Source organism: Erpetoichthys calabaricus, chromosome 8 (genome assembly GCF_900747795.2).
Source record: "Erpetoichthys calabaricus chromosome 8, fErpCal1.3, whole genome shotgun sequence".
NCBI lineage: Eukaryota > Metazoa > Chordata > Cladistia > Polypteriformes > Polypteridae > Erpetoichthys > Erpetoichthys calabaricus.
Genome location: NC_041401.2, coordinates 438,765 through 451,068, shown reverse-complemented (window position 1 = coordinate 451,068; position 12,304 = coordinate 438,765). Strand labels below are relative to the sequence as shown.

General features: G+C 47.2%; 1 protein-coding gene across 1 annotated transcript in view; it reads right to left on the bottom strand.

Annotated features, from left to right (window-relative positions):
• The window catches only part of wdr75 (WD repeat domain 75), a 21,841-nt gene extending 9,579 nt beyond the window's left edge, over positions 1–12,262 (bottom strand). The window contains 1 exon segment of the mRNA XM_051930445.1: positions 12,177–12,262. Coding sequence (XP_051786405.1) covers positions 12,177–12,262 — 86 coding nt within the window.
• Between the last annotated feature and the right edge of the window lie 42 nt (positions 12,263–12,304).

Below are 12,304 nucleotides of genomic sequence, written 5' to 3'. Positions count from 1 at the left end.
ACGAGTGACCTGTGGAATTACAGAAAGCCGAGTCCTCCGCTGGATCTTTAATTTCGACTGATTCAGGATTATTTTAAAAGGGTGTCTACATGGAGACTCGGCACACACAAATAGAGGTCAGCGAATAACATTTATTACTTAAGACTTCGATTATTTTGTAAGAATATTATTTGTAAGATTGGATTAAAAAAGGAGCTCCCGATATTATGTGTGGACCCTGATGAGGTGACGTGCAGCTTAGTGAAATGTGAACGAGTGCAGGGCTTTTATTACGTGAATCCAAGCAGTGTCACTTCATGCTTACACGTATGTCATCAAGTCACCATGAAGAAGTCACAAGTGTCACATTGTAGCAGATTACTGGTCTCTGCTCATTTCTTAAAGAGTGCAGACACCCTGCCCTGTTTAACAATGGGTGGGTTATCAATGCGTTTAACCTCGAGGGTCACCAGAAAAACGTTCACATTACCGGGGGACACAGATATCCGAGCTTTCCAAATTGGATTCAAGTCACTTTCGTTTGTGGTCCAAGGTCGGATACGTATGCGATTCGTGGCCATGTGACAGGAAGGAGAGCGCTCAGGTCGGAGTTCATGTCTGTTTGATTGGTTGTTATTCTGCCTACACACACGGGCGGAGCGTCGTCATCGTCGTTGGCCAGCATCAAAACAACAATGGAGGAGGACCAGCAGCTGTGATGACAGTCTCAGTCCCCCTGATCGCTGGCCCCTTTCTCTGTCCCACGCATCTCCTGGAGCAGCAGTGCCAGCCAAAACATCAAAAGCTGCTGTCTGGCTTTCTTTGCCCTCCTCCTTGCCAACTGTGTCCAGTGGCGTCCTCCAGAGCAAACTGCAATGGATACACTAGCCAACAGCACGTCCATTTGGTTGGTTTTAATACCACCTCATAAATGTGACGTTTTCTGTTATTGGTGACACACATGGCTCAATGTGTGGACGTGTGCCACTTCAGAGGACAGATGCCCTCATGCGACAGTCAGACAGGGAGCATTACTCGAAGAGGACATCTGATTGTTCCTCACACTAATGTCAGCATCTTGTTACCCCGCACTTGCCATGCCAGACTGCACTATTTGTCATTTTGACTGCTGGGCTCTTTGTCACCGTCAGTAAACCCACAGCCACAGCCCTTCATGTGCAACTTTCATGGCCCGTTTTTCACCTACATTTGATTTTTAATCATGGCTCCCGTTCTGCTGCCGATTCTGTTCCACTTCACTCTTAAACCTGACATCCCAGAATGTTGTTTTATGCTCTTTAATGCAAATGGAAAATAAGCGCCAGGGTTCTGGTTTTCCTTTTATTATTATTATGACGACTGAAATGCCCACTTTTCAGAGTCAGCACAGCACACTTGGCAGCCTCGGCCCCATTCAGTTTCACGCCGCCTGTTGTTCTTGGACGACTTCTCAAGGCGGGCCGCACGCTTTGCACCAGCAGCATTTTCATTTCGTCCTTTTCATTGAACTCACCCTGTCCTGACCTGCTTTAACTCTTTATTGTTGGTTGGTAATTTCCTGGTAAAAACTCAAACTCCTTTATTTACGTGGCGGTAAATAAAATGTCTGCTAATTAAAAATGCTAAAGAGGACGAAACACTTAAAGATGGTGGCAATGCAACATTTAGTGCATTCAGTTACTTCAAACAGACTAACGACAATACCAGCGAGAGCGGGACACGGACTTCACATTGGGTGACCAAAACGCTTCACACGTATGCCAAGCGTGCCCCGCTCTACTTCACGTCACTCGGTATGCACAGAGAATCCCGTGTTCATGAAGTCTCACCTTGACTTCAGTAGTTCATCAGCGGCGCCCAAGTCAATCTACACCAGCGTTCAGCCCACTTGCCCACCTGCAGTAAACACAGGGCTTTCTTATATGTCGACTATCTTGGCGTAACAGCACAGGAAAAAGCTTTCCCTACCATCGAGAACGTCCTCCTATCCACTCTGTCGAATCTCTCAACTATCAGATGGCAAATCCAACCAAAACACAGACCATTGCTTTCCACCGGGAAGCAAACAAGAAACTACAAATTCTCTGGAATTATGTGCCAATCGAACACCATCTGAACCCTGACCTACAGAGCTCACGTGGAAAACTAACAACACCCTCAGAAAACTAGCCAACACCAGATGGGGTGCCAACCCTACCACCCTGCCCTCGCACTCTCCACAGCAGTGTCCAGTATGGGAGCGATCATCACATGCCAGAAAACTCAACCCTGAGCTCAATGAAGGCTGGGCGGAGTGGTGGCTCTGAGGTTAAGGATCTGCGCTGGTATCCCGAAGGTTGCCGGTTCGAATCCCCGTCAGTGCCAAAAGAGATCCTACTCTGCTGGGCCCTTGAGCAAGGCCCTTAACCTGTAATTGCTCCAGGTGGCGCTGTACAATGGCTGACCCTGCGCTCTGACCCCAAGGGGTATGCGAAAAAAAACTAACAAACACTGTTGTAAGTCGCTCTGGATAAGAGCGTCTGCTAAATGATGTAAATGTAAATGTAAAACCGACACCCGTCAACGCCCTCTACATCTTGGCCGCCATTGCTCCCCTGGATTAAGAACAAATGTAGAGAGTAAACAGGAAAAACGAAAGAAACTCAAGGACCCCCACTGTACGGCCATAATAATGTCGTCAAACGCCTCAAATCTCACAAAAGCTTCATGCTCGAGAGACCTCTAGGCTCAACGGCAACAAGCTCGGACTTATGGCACAAACACATCAGAAACATCAACACAATCGATGGCATAAAGTGAGAGAACGTCTACCCGCTGGCGGTGACCCCGACTGGCCAACGTGCGCCCCAGGACTGGCAGATCCAAAGTCAACATGACTCTGATGACAGCGGCCTATGCGACTGCGGGGAAAGACCTCCTGATCTGCCAACTCCTGGATCAACTACGCACCATGGAGGACCTCGCCACAGCCACCGACAGAGCCATAGCCTGCACTCGCCACTGGAATGGCATATGGCGTTAAGGACCAGAGGAGGAGAATATGAGAAAATACTAAGGTCTGTGTGTCCAGTCCCTCGGAGCAATCGGATTGGTCTGGCGAAAGAGGAAGTGTGAGGAGGAGTAAAAGCATACAAGGCACACCAATGGCATGAAGTGTAAAATAAAGATGGGAATGCCGCTCAGGAGAGAATGGCGCTGAAGGTATGCGTCAGGTAGTGCTGGATGGTATACTGGTTCATACCAAAATCCGTTTATTTTTGTGATGATATGGATTTTTCTTATACCACAACACCGGTTTAAAAAGCCTAAACAATGTTCGGAACGTGGCGCAGCGGTAAACTGTTTAAGGAGGGACCTTTTTCACTGCTGCACCGTTAAACACGAATGCAACGGAGTACATGCGGAGGTTAGTGGAGGTATGGAGCGGTGAAAATGGACAGAAAATATTCTGAAGCTGTAGCAGACGATAAAGTTGAACATGACGACACAGAAGAAGGAGCCACGTCTGATGTCTGGAGATACATTGGTTTGAAAAGGTCGGATGTGCACCATTATGTTCAAACGTGTGAATACTGCTTCTATACTACTGGAGAATACTGCAAGCCAACTTGTACTGCTTTTATTTTTTTTTTCAATACTGTGTAATTGTGTGACGACATGTTTATGTTGAGATTAAAGACGACATGTTGAATTTATTCTTGTAATTTGTCATTAAAGTAGAACTTCGTAAACTAAACTTCACGTTAAAATGAACATTTAATTCACTAGATTTTCTCAAACCTGTCATAAGTTATGTAGCACATTAAATGCTTTGTGTTAAACTGACGTCATCCGCACTAAGAGGAGGCGCAGGCAGCGATCGCCGCACAGAACACGTTCACTTCATGACATTCCTGCTCTCTGAACATTTAGAATGCTAAGATAAATACTTGATATCATTTTCATGATGAAATGCATTAAAGCATGTATTAATCATGTGTGGGCACGCGGCGTGGAGGGTGCACTGCTGCGTTGCCACAAGGGGTTCCCTGGTGTACTCTGCCTTGAATTTGCCTGTTTTTCTGGTGGGTTTACTCGGCGAGCTTCAGTTTTTTTCAAAGTCATGCAGGATGGTGGGTTTTGTTCTGCTATATTGACCCTGCTAGTGTATGTGTTGCTCGTATTCACCCTGCGATGTGCTGGCGCCACGTTCAGGATTTGCTCCTGCCTTGCACACAATGCTTACTGGGATGGGCGCAACCCTGAATGGATGGCATAATTGAACATGTGTACCAAAGATTTTTTTTTTTTTTGAAGTTCTGAACACTCCGTGCTCCAAGTTTGTAACTACGTTTAATTTCACAAAGACGTTTATCGTGTGGTGATTGATTATGTGGAGAAAGAAAAAGGAAAGATAGGGACTGGGATTAGGTACGTCAGACAGACAGCACGAGTGCAATAAAGAAAGTCCGCTCAGAAGAACATCCATTGAATTCTGTGTTTGATATTGTTCTGATATTTACACGATATTTCAGTTAAACCTGTGCGATACCCACTCATACATCCAGTTATCTGGAGCCTCGTCACACCTGCCATAAAGTTCTCTATACTGAATGTACACCTGGGGACCCCTTACTGCGAGGGAGCAGCACTACCGCCTCACTACCGTGCTTGTTTAATACCTGCTTTAATGCATTTCATCATGAAAATTGATCTTAGCATTCTACATGTTCAGAGAGCAGAAATATCATGAAGTGAATGTGTTCTGTGTGGCGATCACTGCCTGCGCCTGCTCTTAGTGCGGAGGAGATCAGTTTAAGAAGCGTAGTGATTAACAACTGGGTCAGGGAACACAACACAAAGCATTTAATATGCTACATAACTTATGACGGGTTTGAGAAAATCTAGTGAATTAAACACTGATCTTAGGGTGAAGTTTACTTTACGACATTCTACTTGAATGACAAAATAAACTACGAGAATAAAGTGGAAATGTCGACTTTAATCTCGACATATAGTTTTGTTTTTTTCTTCACCATGGCCCTAATATGTTTCCGTAGGGCTACAACACAAGTAGCATCATAAGTGCAAGTTGCAGTTTTATTATTTATGTATACAGCTTAGCTTGAAGCGAGGTCACTATTACTGCAGTTTGCCTTAATGATGGTTCAGTTGGTAAAGATGTCATCACCAAGTTGCACTTGTTTTATTTTATTTTTATTTGGTGAATACTGTGTAATGCACCTGGGCTTTAAAGTCTTGAAGTAATAGTATTATTACTGGAAGTTGCACTATTATTTATTGTATTGTTATTATTTATTAGTTTAAATATGATAGATTAGATAGATAGATAGATAGATAGATAGATAGATAGATAGATAGATAGATAGATAGATAGATAGATAGATAGATAGATAGATAGATAGATAGATACTTTATTAATCCCAAGGGGAAATTCCCATACTCCAGCAGCAGCATACTGATAAAGAACAAAATTAAATTAAAGAGTGATAACAATACAGGTAAACAGACAGACAATAACTTTGTATCATTTTAACGTTTATCCCCCTGGGTGGAATTGAAGTTATTATGTAGTTTAATGATGGTAAAGTGGGTGGCACAGTGGTAGTGCTGCTGCCTCACAGTTAGGAGACCCGTCGGGGTTCGCTTCCCAGGTCCTCCCTGCGTGGAGTTTTCCATGTTCTCCGTGTCTGCATGGGTTTCCTCCCACAGTCCAAAGACATGCAGGTCAGGTGCATTGGCGATTCTAAATTGTCCCTAAGTGTGTGTGCTTGGTGTGTGTGTCCTGCAGGGTGGGCTGGTGCCCTGCCCAGATTTGGTTCCTGCCTTGTGCCCTGTGTTGGCTGGGATTGGTTCCAGCAGACCCCCGTGACCCTGTGTTTGGACTCAGCGGGTTGGAAAATGGATGGATGGATGATGGTAAAGTTGTTTAAAAAGTCACTTTAACATGTCAGTGGACTGAGATTGTTAACATTAACAGCAAGTGTAGTTGGTTTACAAAACATAGACTATTTATTCCTTTTCTAGGACGTGTTCAGTGCAGTACAACTTTTGACAAGCACCTCTGCATATTTGACAAAATCTAAATGCCTCTTTGGATGGTTGAAAATATCAAAATTATAGTCTAAGCTGTTTGCAAACTTTGCTGAATAAAAAGGCTCAATATTTGGACTGCATCTGTCATCACTGTGATTCCTTCTCTTCATTAGTGGCACCCCGACCATTACTTCATGGGCCATGTAAACCTGCATTAATACGTGTGTGCACATTCAAATGTGTTTTTCTACAGTTCTCATGGCAGTGGAGTTGGTTATTCTTAGCCAGTAACTGCAGTGGAAAATGTGGTTAACATCCACTCATGAATGAGAAAAAAATACCGTTGAATACCGTGAAACTGGCATTATTTTGAAAAATAGCGTGATACAGAATTTTGATCCTACTGCCCAGCACTAGCGTCGTTTTCCTGTTGTTCTGTTGCCCGACTGGACACTTGCTGTTGCTAACAATACTGTAGCCTCCCACGTGCAGCTCCGCGGCCGACTGGATGACCTGCTTGCCCAGACTAAACTCCACATGGCTGTGCAGATTCTTCCCATTCCAAGGATTTTCTCAGGTCTTATTTTCACTTAAAACGCTTCTCTGGGCGCTGAGGGGATATTTACCTGCTTAGATGGGCTTTTGTTCTTGCTGCTGTTGCCATTACTCATAATAATAAAGTATAAAAATACACGTACAAATGTACATGAACTCCTGCAATTGTGAAACTAAGTTCAAATATTATTATGATACACATCTTCTTTAGTTTAATGTCATTATGTTTTTGGCCAATTTAACAGTGTGAGACATCTGCCCTGTCATGCTGTGCCCACCACTCTGACCGTCACAACACACACACACATTCTGAGACGCGGCCACGAGACTAGACAAGTGCTGTAGAGCAGGACCCCTCCACTTGGCCCCCCGGGTCTCTTACTGGCATTTCTAAAGGTTTGCTTTCCACACAATGGGGGCAGCAGTCTGGGACCACTATGGCCACTGCCACCCACTCCCCTACCGTGGCCCACCAGTCAGTGTGAATGACTGAACATCTCCAACACTCTGGTCAAAGCAGCCCAAGATGCACTTGGGGACTTGTGGATGGTGAGCTTGTGGCCCACGGGTTCAGGTCACCTCTGCTGAAGCCGACAGATCATCACCCAGCGTGTGCCCCCCTGCCAACGGGTCACTCTTGACCATTGGTCTGCTTTACTTCTTTTAGATTACAACTTCACGCTCTGGGTGAGCAAGCGGCCCTCCGAGTGAGACCGAGCCTGTGGCTGGCCGCCATCTTGGCGTTTCTGGACACCTGTCACCGATCTCCTTTACTTGGCAAGTGCACCACGTTCAGTTTCTAACGCATTAAGAATCTCTGTCTACCTGAGCTGCAAGAAACGCGGCACTTCAGGGCCACCAGAATGGATTTTGTGACTCACAGTGTCACAGTGGGAGCCGTGAAGGAAGGCAGCACATTGGCACAGCAATCTGGCAGACAGTGAGGGGCTTTATGGTGGTGGGAATGGTGGGAATGACAGTGTTCACTGCTGCTTTCCTGGTGCTTTGGTGTTGTGTGGAGGTTTAGTGAGTTTCATAAAGAGCGGTGAGCGTTGTGTTACGTGCTGTTGGGGGTCCTCGTTTTTTGTTAGGCGTCTTGTGTGAAGGTTTACCGTGATAAGTGTTGTCAGGTTTGTTGTAAGACGTTTACATGTGAAGGTCTGAATATGTTGGTCGGCCTTTATAGTTTTTATTGTCTTCTTCTTCTTGTGCTCTTACTACTTTTCCTGTTCATTATGGTGAAGGACTGGGAAAGCAAACGTCCAAAGTTTCATTTCAACCTTTAGTATATTTGTGGATAAGTAAGGGGACTAACACAGGGGGCCACTAGTGAAGCCAATGCCCTGACCAAAGTTGCCGAGTGCTTTTGTAGTTTACTGTGAGCGGCTTGTGGCACACCCAGGGTTCAACACTCCACGACTCTGTAGCTTAAGGTCCTGCGTACCACCATGTGATTTTTACCCACTGACTCTCGGCCACACATTTCATTCACACACACTCACAGCCAGCAAAGAGCAGTCACTGGTTGCTCCCGTTACCGACAGCCGTGTAGTCTGATGCCCAGTAAGTCAGTTGCCCCTCAGGCAGATACAACTTTGTCTTACGCTGCAGAGGGCAGCTCTGTGTGCACAACAGCGGACAGCCAATGAAGTACAACGTGTGGACTGAGGACCAACAGAAGAGAAACGTCTCACGTCCACTGTTCTATGGCAGAATGGGGGAGGACTGCATCTGAACTGACGGGCACAGCACATCACTGTGTGCCAGGGCGAGCCTGCCCTTCTGAGCCACATAATTTAACGTCATAAGGCTACAATAGCAGCAACTGTAGCCGTCAAGTTTCATGTCCCCTCTGACTTAGACGTCATGTCACCAGCTTAGGATGATATCACGGCGGTCAAAAGCATTGCATCCTCCAGGTGACGCTCAGGTTCTTCTATTCACCGGTAATGAAGCCCACCCTCAGCAGGGTGCACAGACAAGAGCCCACCACGGCCTGCGGCTCAACTGGTCGTAGCACACGAGTGCTACAGGTGAAGGGTCGGCCTCGTCCACACTCAGGCAGGCGCGCGCTGCAATCCCACCAGAAATCTGTAACAGATCCATCGGACTCGGCCCTGTCCATTCACGTGACTGAGGGGGAGGCCCTTCCGGGGCAGACACTTAAAAACACAAACTGACACCCCTGACTGAACGCACATCTGGCCACAAGCGCTGGTGGCGGTCCGGCCTTCACTCTGCAGGGACATGAGCCATGAAGGTCGCCCCCGTGCTTAATGTGCAAAGACGCAGCGGCCTTTAAGACCCTCACTACGTGCACACAAGCGTCAGACTTGCCAAAAAAACAAACAAACAAAGGAGCTCCAGAACACTCGGCCCAAAATGGTGCCCTATGTAGCTGCTACCCGGGGGTCAGAGGCACAGTGGGCTCCAACGGCATCTCACCCCGAAATCCAGCAAACTGCCCATTAAAAACGAGTCAGGTATCTAGTCAAATACTTACAACATCCCAGAAGGTTCTCTCCTGTGCGTGGCAGTGGAACCCACAAGTGGGATTGAGCTTCTGAACTAAAGTGGAGACTCATCTCCATCATTCTCTGGTCAGCACCTCCGGTCACTCAGTGACCTGACCTTGGGCTTGCTGAAGCTCCCCACGTCTAAAGCCGGCTGTCCGTCCGGTCACCCACTTTCATCACTAACTGCACATGAAGTGCCAGGGCAGCCAGTGGGTGAGCTGTGACAACTGGGCAGGACTGGCCAATGAACGAGGAGGATGTAGCTCTTCATCTCAGCCTCCTCTGTCTGTGCGCTCCACTGTCATGCACCAGAGGATTCTCCAGCGGTGGTGAACGGTACAATATTTTAGTCAAAACACGAGTGGGACGTTGAGGGCAGACCACTGGACCCCTGAAGACTACGGAGACTAAGCAAAGCAAGTCATTTGAGATTTTTTTCCTGGGCACTGTGGTTGTGTTTGCTGCTATTCAGGTTGGGCCCACTTCATCAGGAATTTTGAATCTCTAATGAAATGTGACAGTAAAAACTTCAAGTTGGTGACAACAACTGCAACAAAAGTGAGTATCAAGCAAAATAAATAAATAAATAAATCACATGACTCTTGTTGGGTGGACGACTCCTCAATAAACACAACAAGAAAGAATCGCCAGCTCAGGCCTCCTCTCAAATCACCTCATCTTATTTCATAGAAGCCTTTGAGAGAACAGCAAAGCACAAGAACAACCAGACGACACCAGCGAGCAGTGCCAGCTCAAAACACTTCCAGGTATCATGGCAGGGGCACATTAACAGCACCACCACCCTGTGGCACAAAAAGATCAACAAAACCTTCAAGAGGCAAACCTACCAACTAAAGCCCAGCGCACGCCCCCAGAAACACAACTGGGCAATTTAGAAAGCAGGGACACCCTGAACTTGGCACCTCAGCTCCCACCTGTGACCCTCATCAAGTATGCAATAAAGCAAAGGGGACGGCCTGCCCACCACTACCACTGCATTTCTCGAGGCCATGCCTGTTAAGAAGGCGGACAGGCCTATGGTGTCCTGGCTAATGGACGAGCTGTCTGCCAGGTGGCAGTTTGTGACGTTCAGGGACGGTGGGGAGCAGCACAACAAACGGGCCTGTCGGACACCTCAGGCTACACAGATCAGGCCATGTCACTGGGTGATGCCACAGAGAGGACAGCAGTCCAGTGGTGACTGACTGTGCCCACTACCAAACAGCCTCTATGCCCAGTCAGTGGATGTACAGGTGGTACACTGCTGCAAGTACTTGGGGGTCCACATCAATGACAGGCTGGCCTGGAACTACACAAGAAAGGGAAGAGCAGCCTGTTGGTGGTGACATCCTTCACATGTCCTCTAATTCTGTGACAGTCAACACTATTTTCTACTCCGCTAACATCACCTCAAGAAAGGCCCATCAGCACAACAAGCTAACTAAAAAGGGTGGGCTCGGTGACGGGACACACTCTGGACCCCTTGGAGCAGAGAGTGAAGACAAAACTGAGTGCCACTGCAAACAATGCTGCACATCAGTACATAGTTCTGGCGCCGCCGAGAGTGTCAGCCTTTTCAGCAGCTCCGTGTATGACTGTATGTGTATGTGTACTTTTCTACTTTTATTTTTCTATTTTTATTTATTTTCAATTCCACCCGGGGGGGTAAACGTTAACATTATATAAAGTTATTGTCTGTTTTTACCTGTATTACTATCACTCTTTAATTTAATATTGTTTTTTGTATCAGTATGCTGCTACTGGAGTATGTGAATTTCCCCTTGGGATTAATAAAGTATCTATCTATCATCACCACGGTGACATGCCAGCATTGAGGACGCAGCCATTAGATGTGTGTCCAGAAACGCCACTGTGGCCCCCATACCTTTATAGCGCCTCACTGGGACCACCTGCTGTCTCGTCTTTACCCAAGTCAGATGCTTTGTCTTCTTATCCGTTATGGCTGTGTGTGTTTGAGAGGATTGTTGTTTGTTACAATATTTCTGTAATTCTTGAGTTTCTTGGAAGGCTAAAATTTACCCTTTGGGACAAAAAAAGTGTCATCAACCAGTCTGGTCGTCACAATGATGGCATCAGGGCCACAGTCACTGCTCTTATTCTGCCATTTCTAGTTTTCTTGGTACAAATCTTAACAACAGTGCTATAAACCTGAGCTCGGACGGCGAAGCTTTCTGAATTTGGTTCGAACCCTGGACATCTGACTAACCGTCATCATTCACCACTGTGTCCCTTTGTACATCTGAAGTGTAAAACCTGGTGGGGCAAAGACGACCTGGCACTTCAAGCTGGCCACACAACATGCCACCCAGGGTCTTGGGTGAAAGTCCAGGTGGCTCCCTTTCAATCCAAATCTTCACATAAACGGACAGGCGCCCTGTCCGGGCTGCTGGGATGGCCCTCCGCTTCCCACGCGGGTTTGGGATTTGGACAGATGGACCCTTAATCGGAGAAAAACAAACAAGTAAGGGGCTGTACAAACGCAACTGCGAGGGTCTCCCTGAACGCCCGTGTCCAGGGGGGCCTGGCTTACCATCCGCAGAACTCGGTTCAATCCCCCCGGCCCGTCTCATACGGTCGGCTTCTAAAGCGGCGCTAGTCTGTGCGGTTTACACGCCATGGACGGGGCAGCATCAGCAGTGCTCGCCTCTCCCGGGGTCTCCGCATTTAAAGCGTCGGACATGCCCGACAGAACTTGGTGTGCCGAGATTACAACGACAAAGAACTTCACCCACCCGCCTTCAACTCAAACCTTCTCATTTCAGGACAACAACATTTAAGAAAAGTAACAAAGGTGTCGTTTTACTCGCGAACACACCGACCCTCCGCTTCGTTTCATTAAACCCACTCGGGGCAGACCACCCAAATGGACACCGGGCACAGACTCGTGTTAATTCGGAACAACTAACTGATAATAAAAGGTAAACAAATGCGCGGGGACATTTAAAAAGAAAGCCCTGGCCGCAGCTCCCAAACACACCTGACCCTACCGACAGTAACCCGGCATAAACAGAAAAAAAACGTCCGAGGGAGCGCACAGCCGCCTCATCGGCTCAAAGCCCCTCAACTTACCGGGAGTCCACGCTGAAGAGAGCCTTTCGGTAGTGAATTCTGCTGCCGCCGCAGCGAACCACGCGGACCGCACCGCTCTCCACCATGTTCGCACGGCGTTAACCTCTGACCTCTCACACTACCCTCCG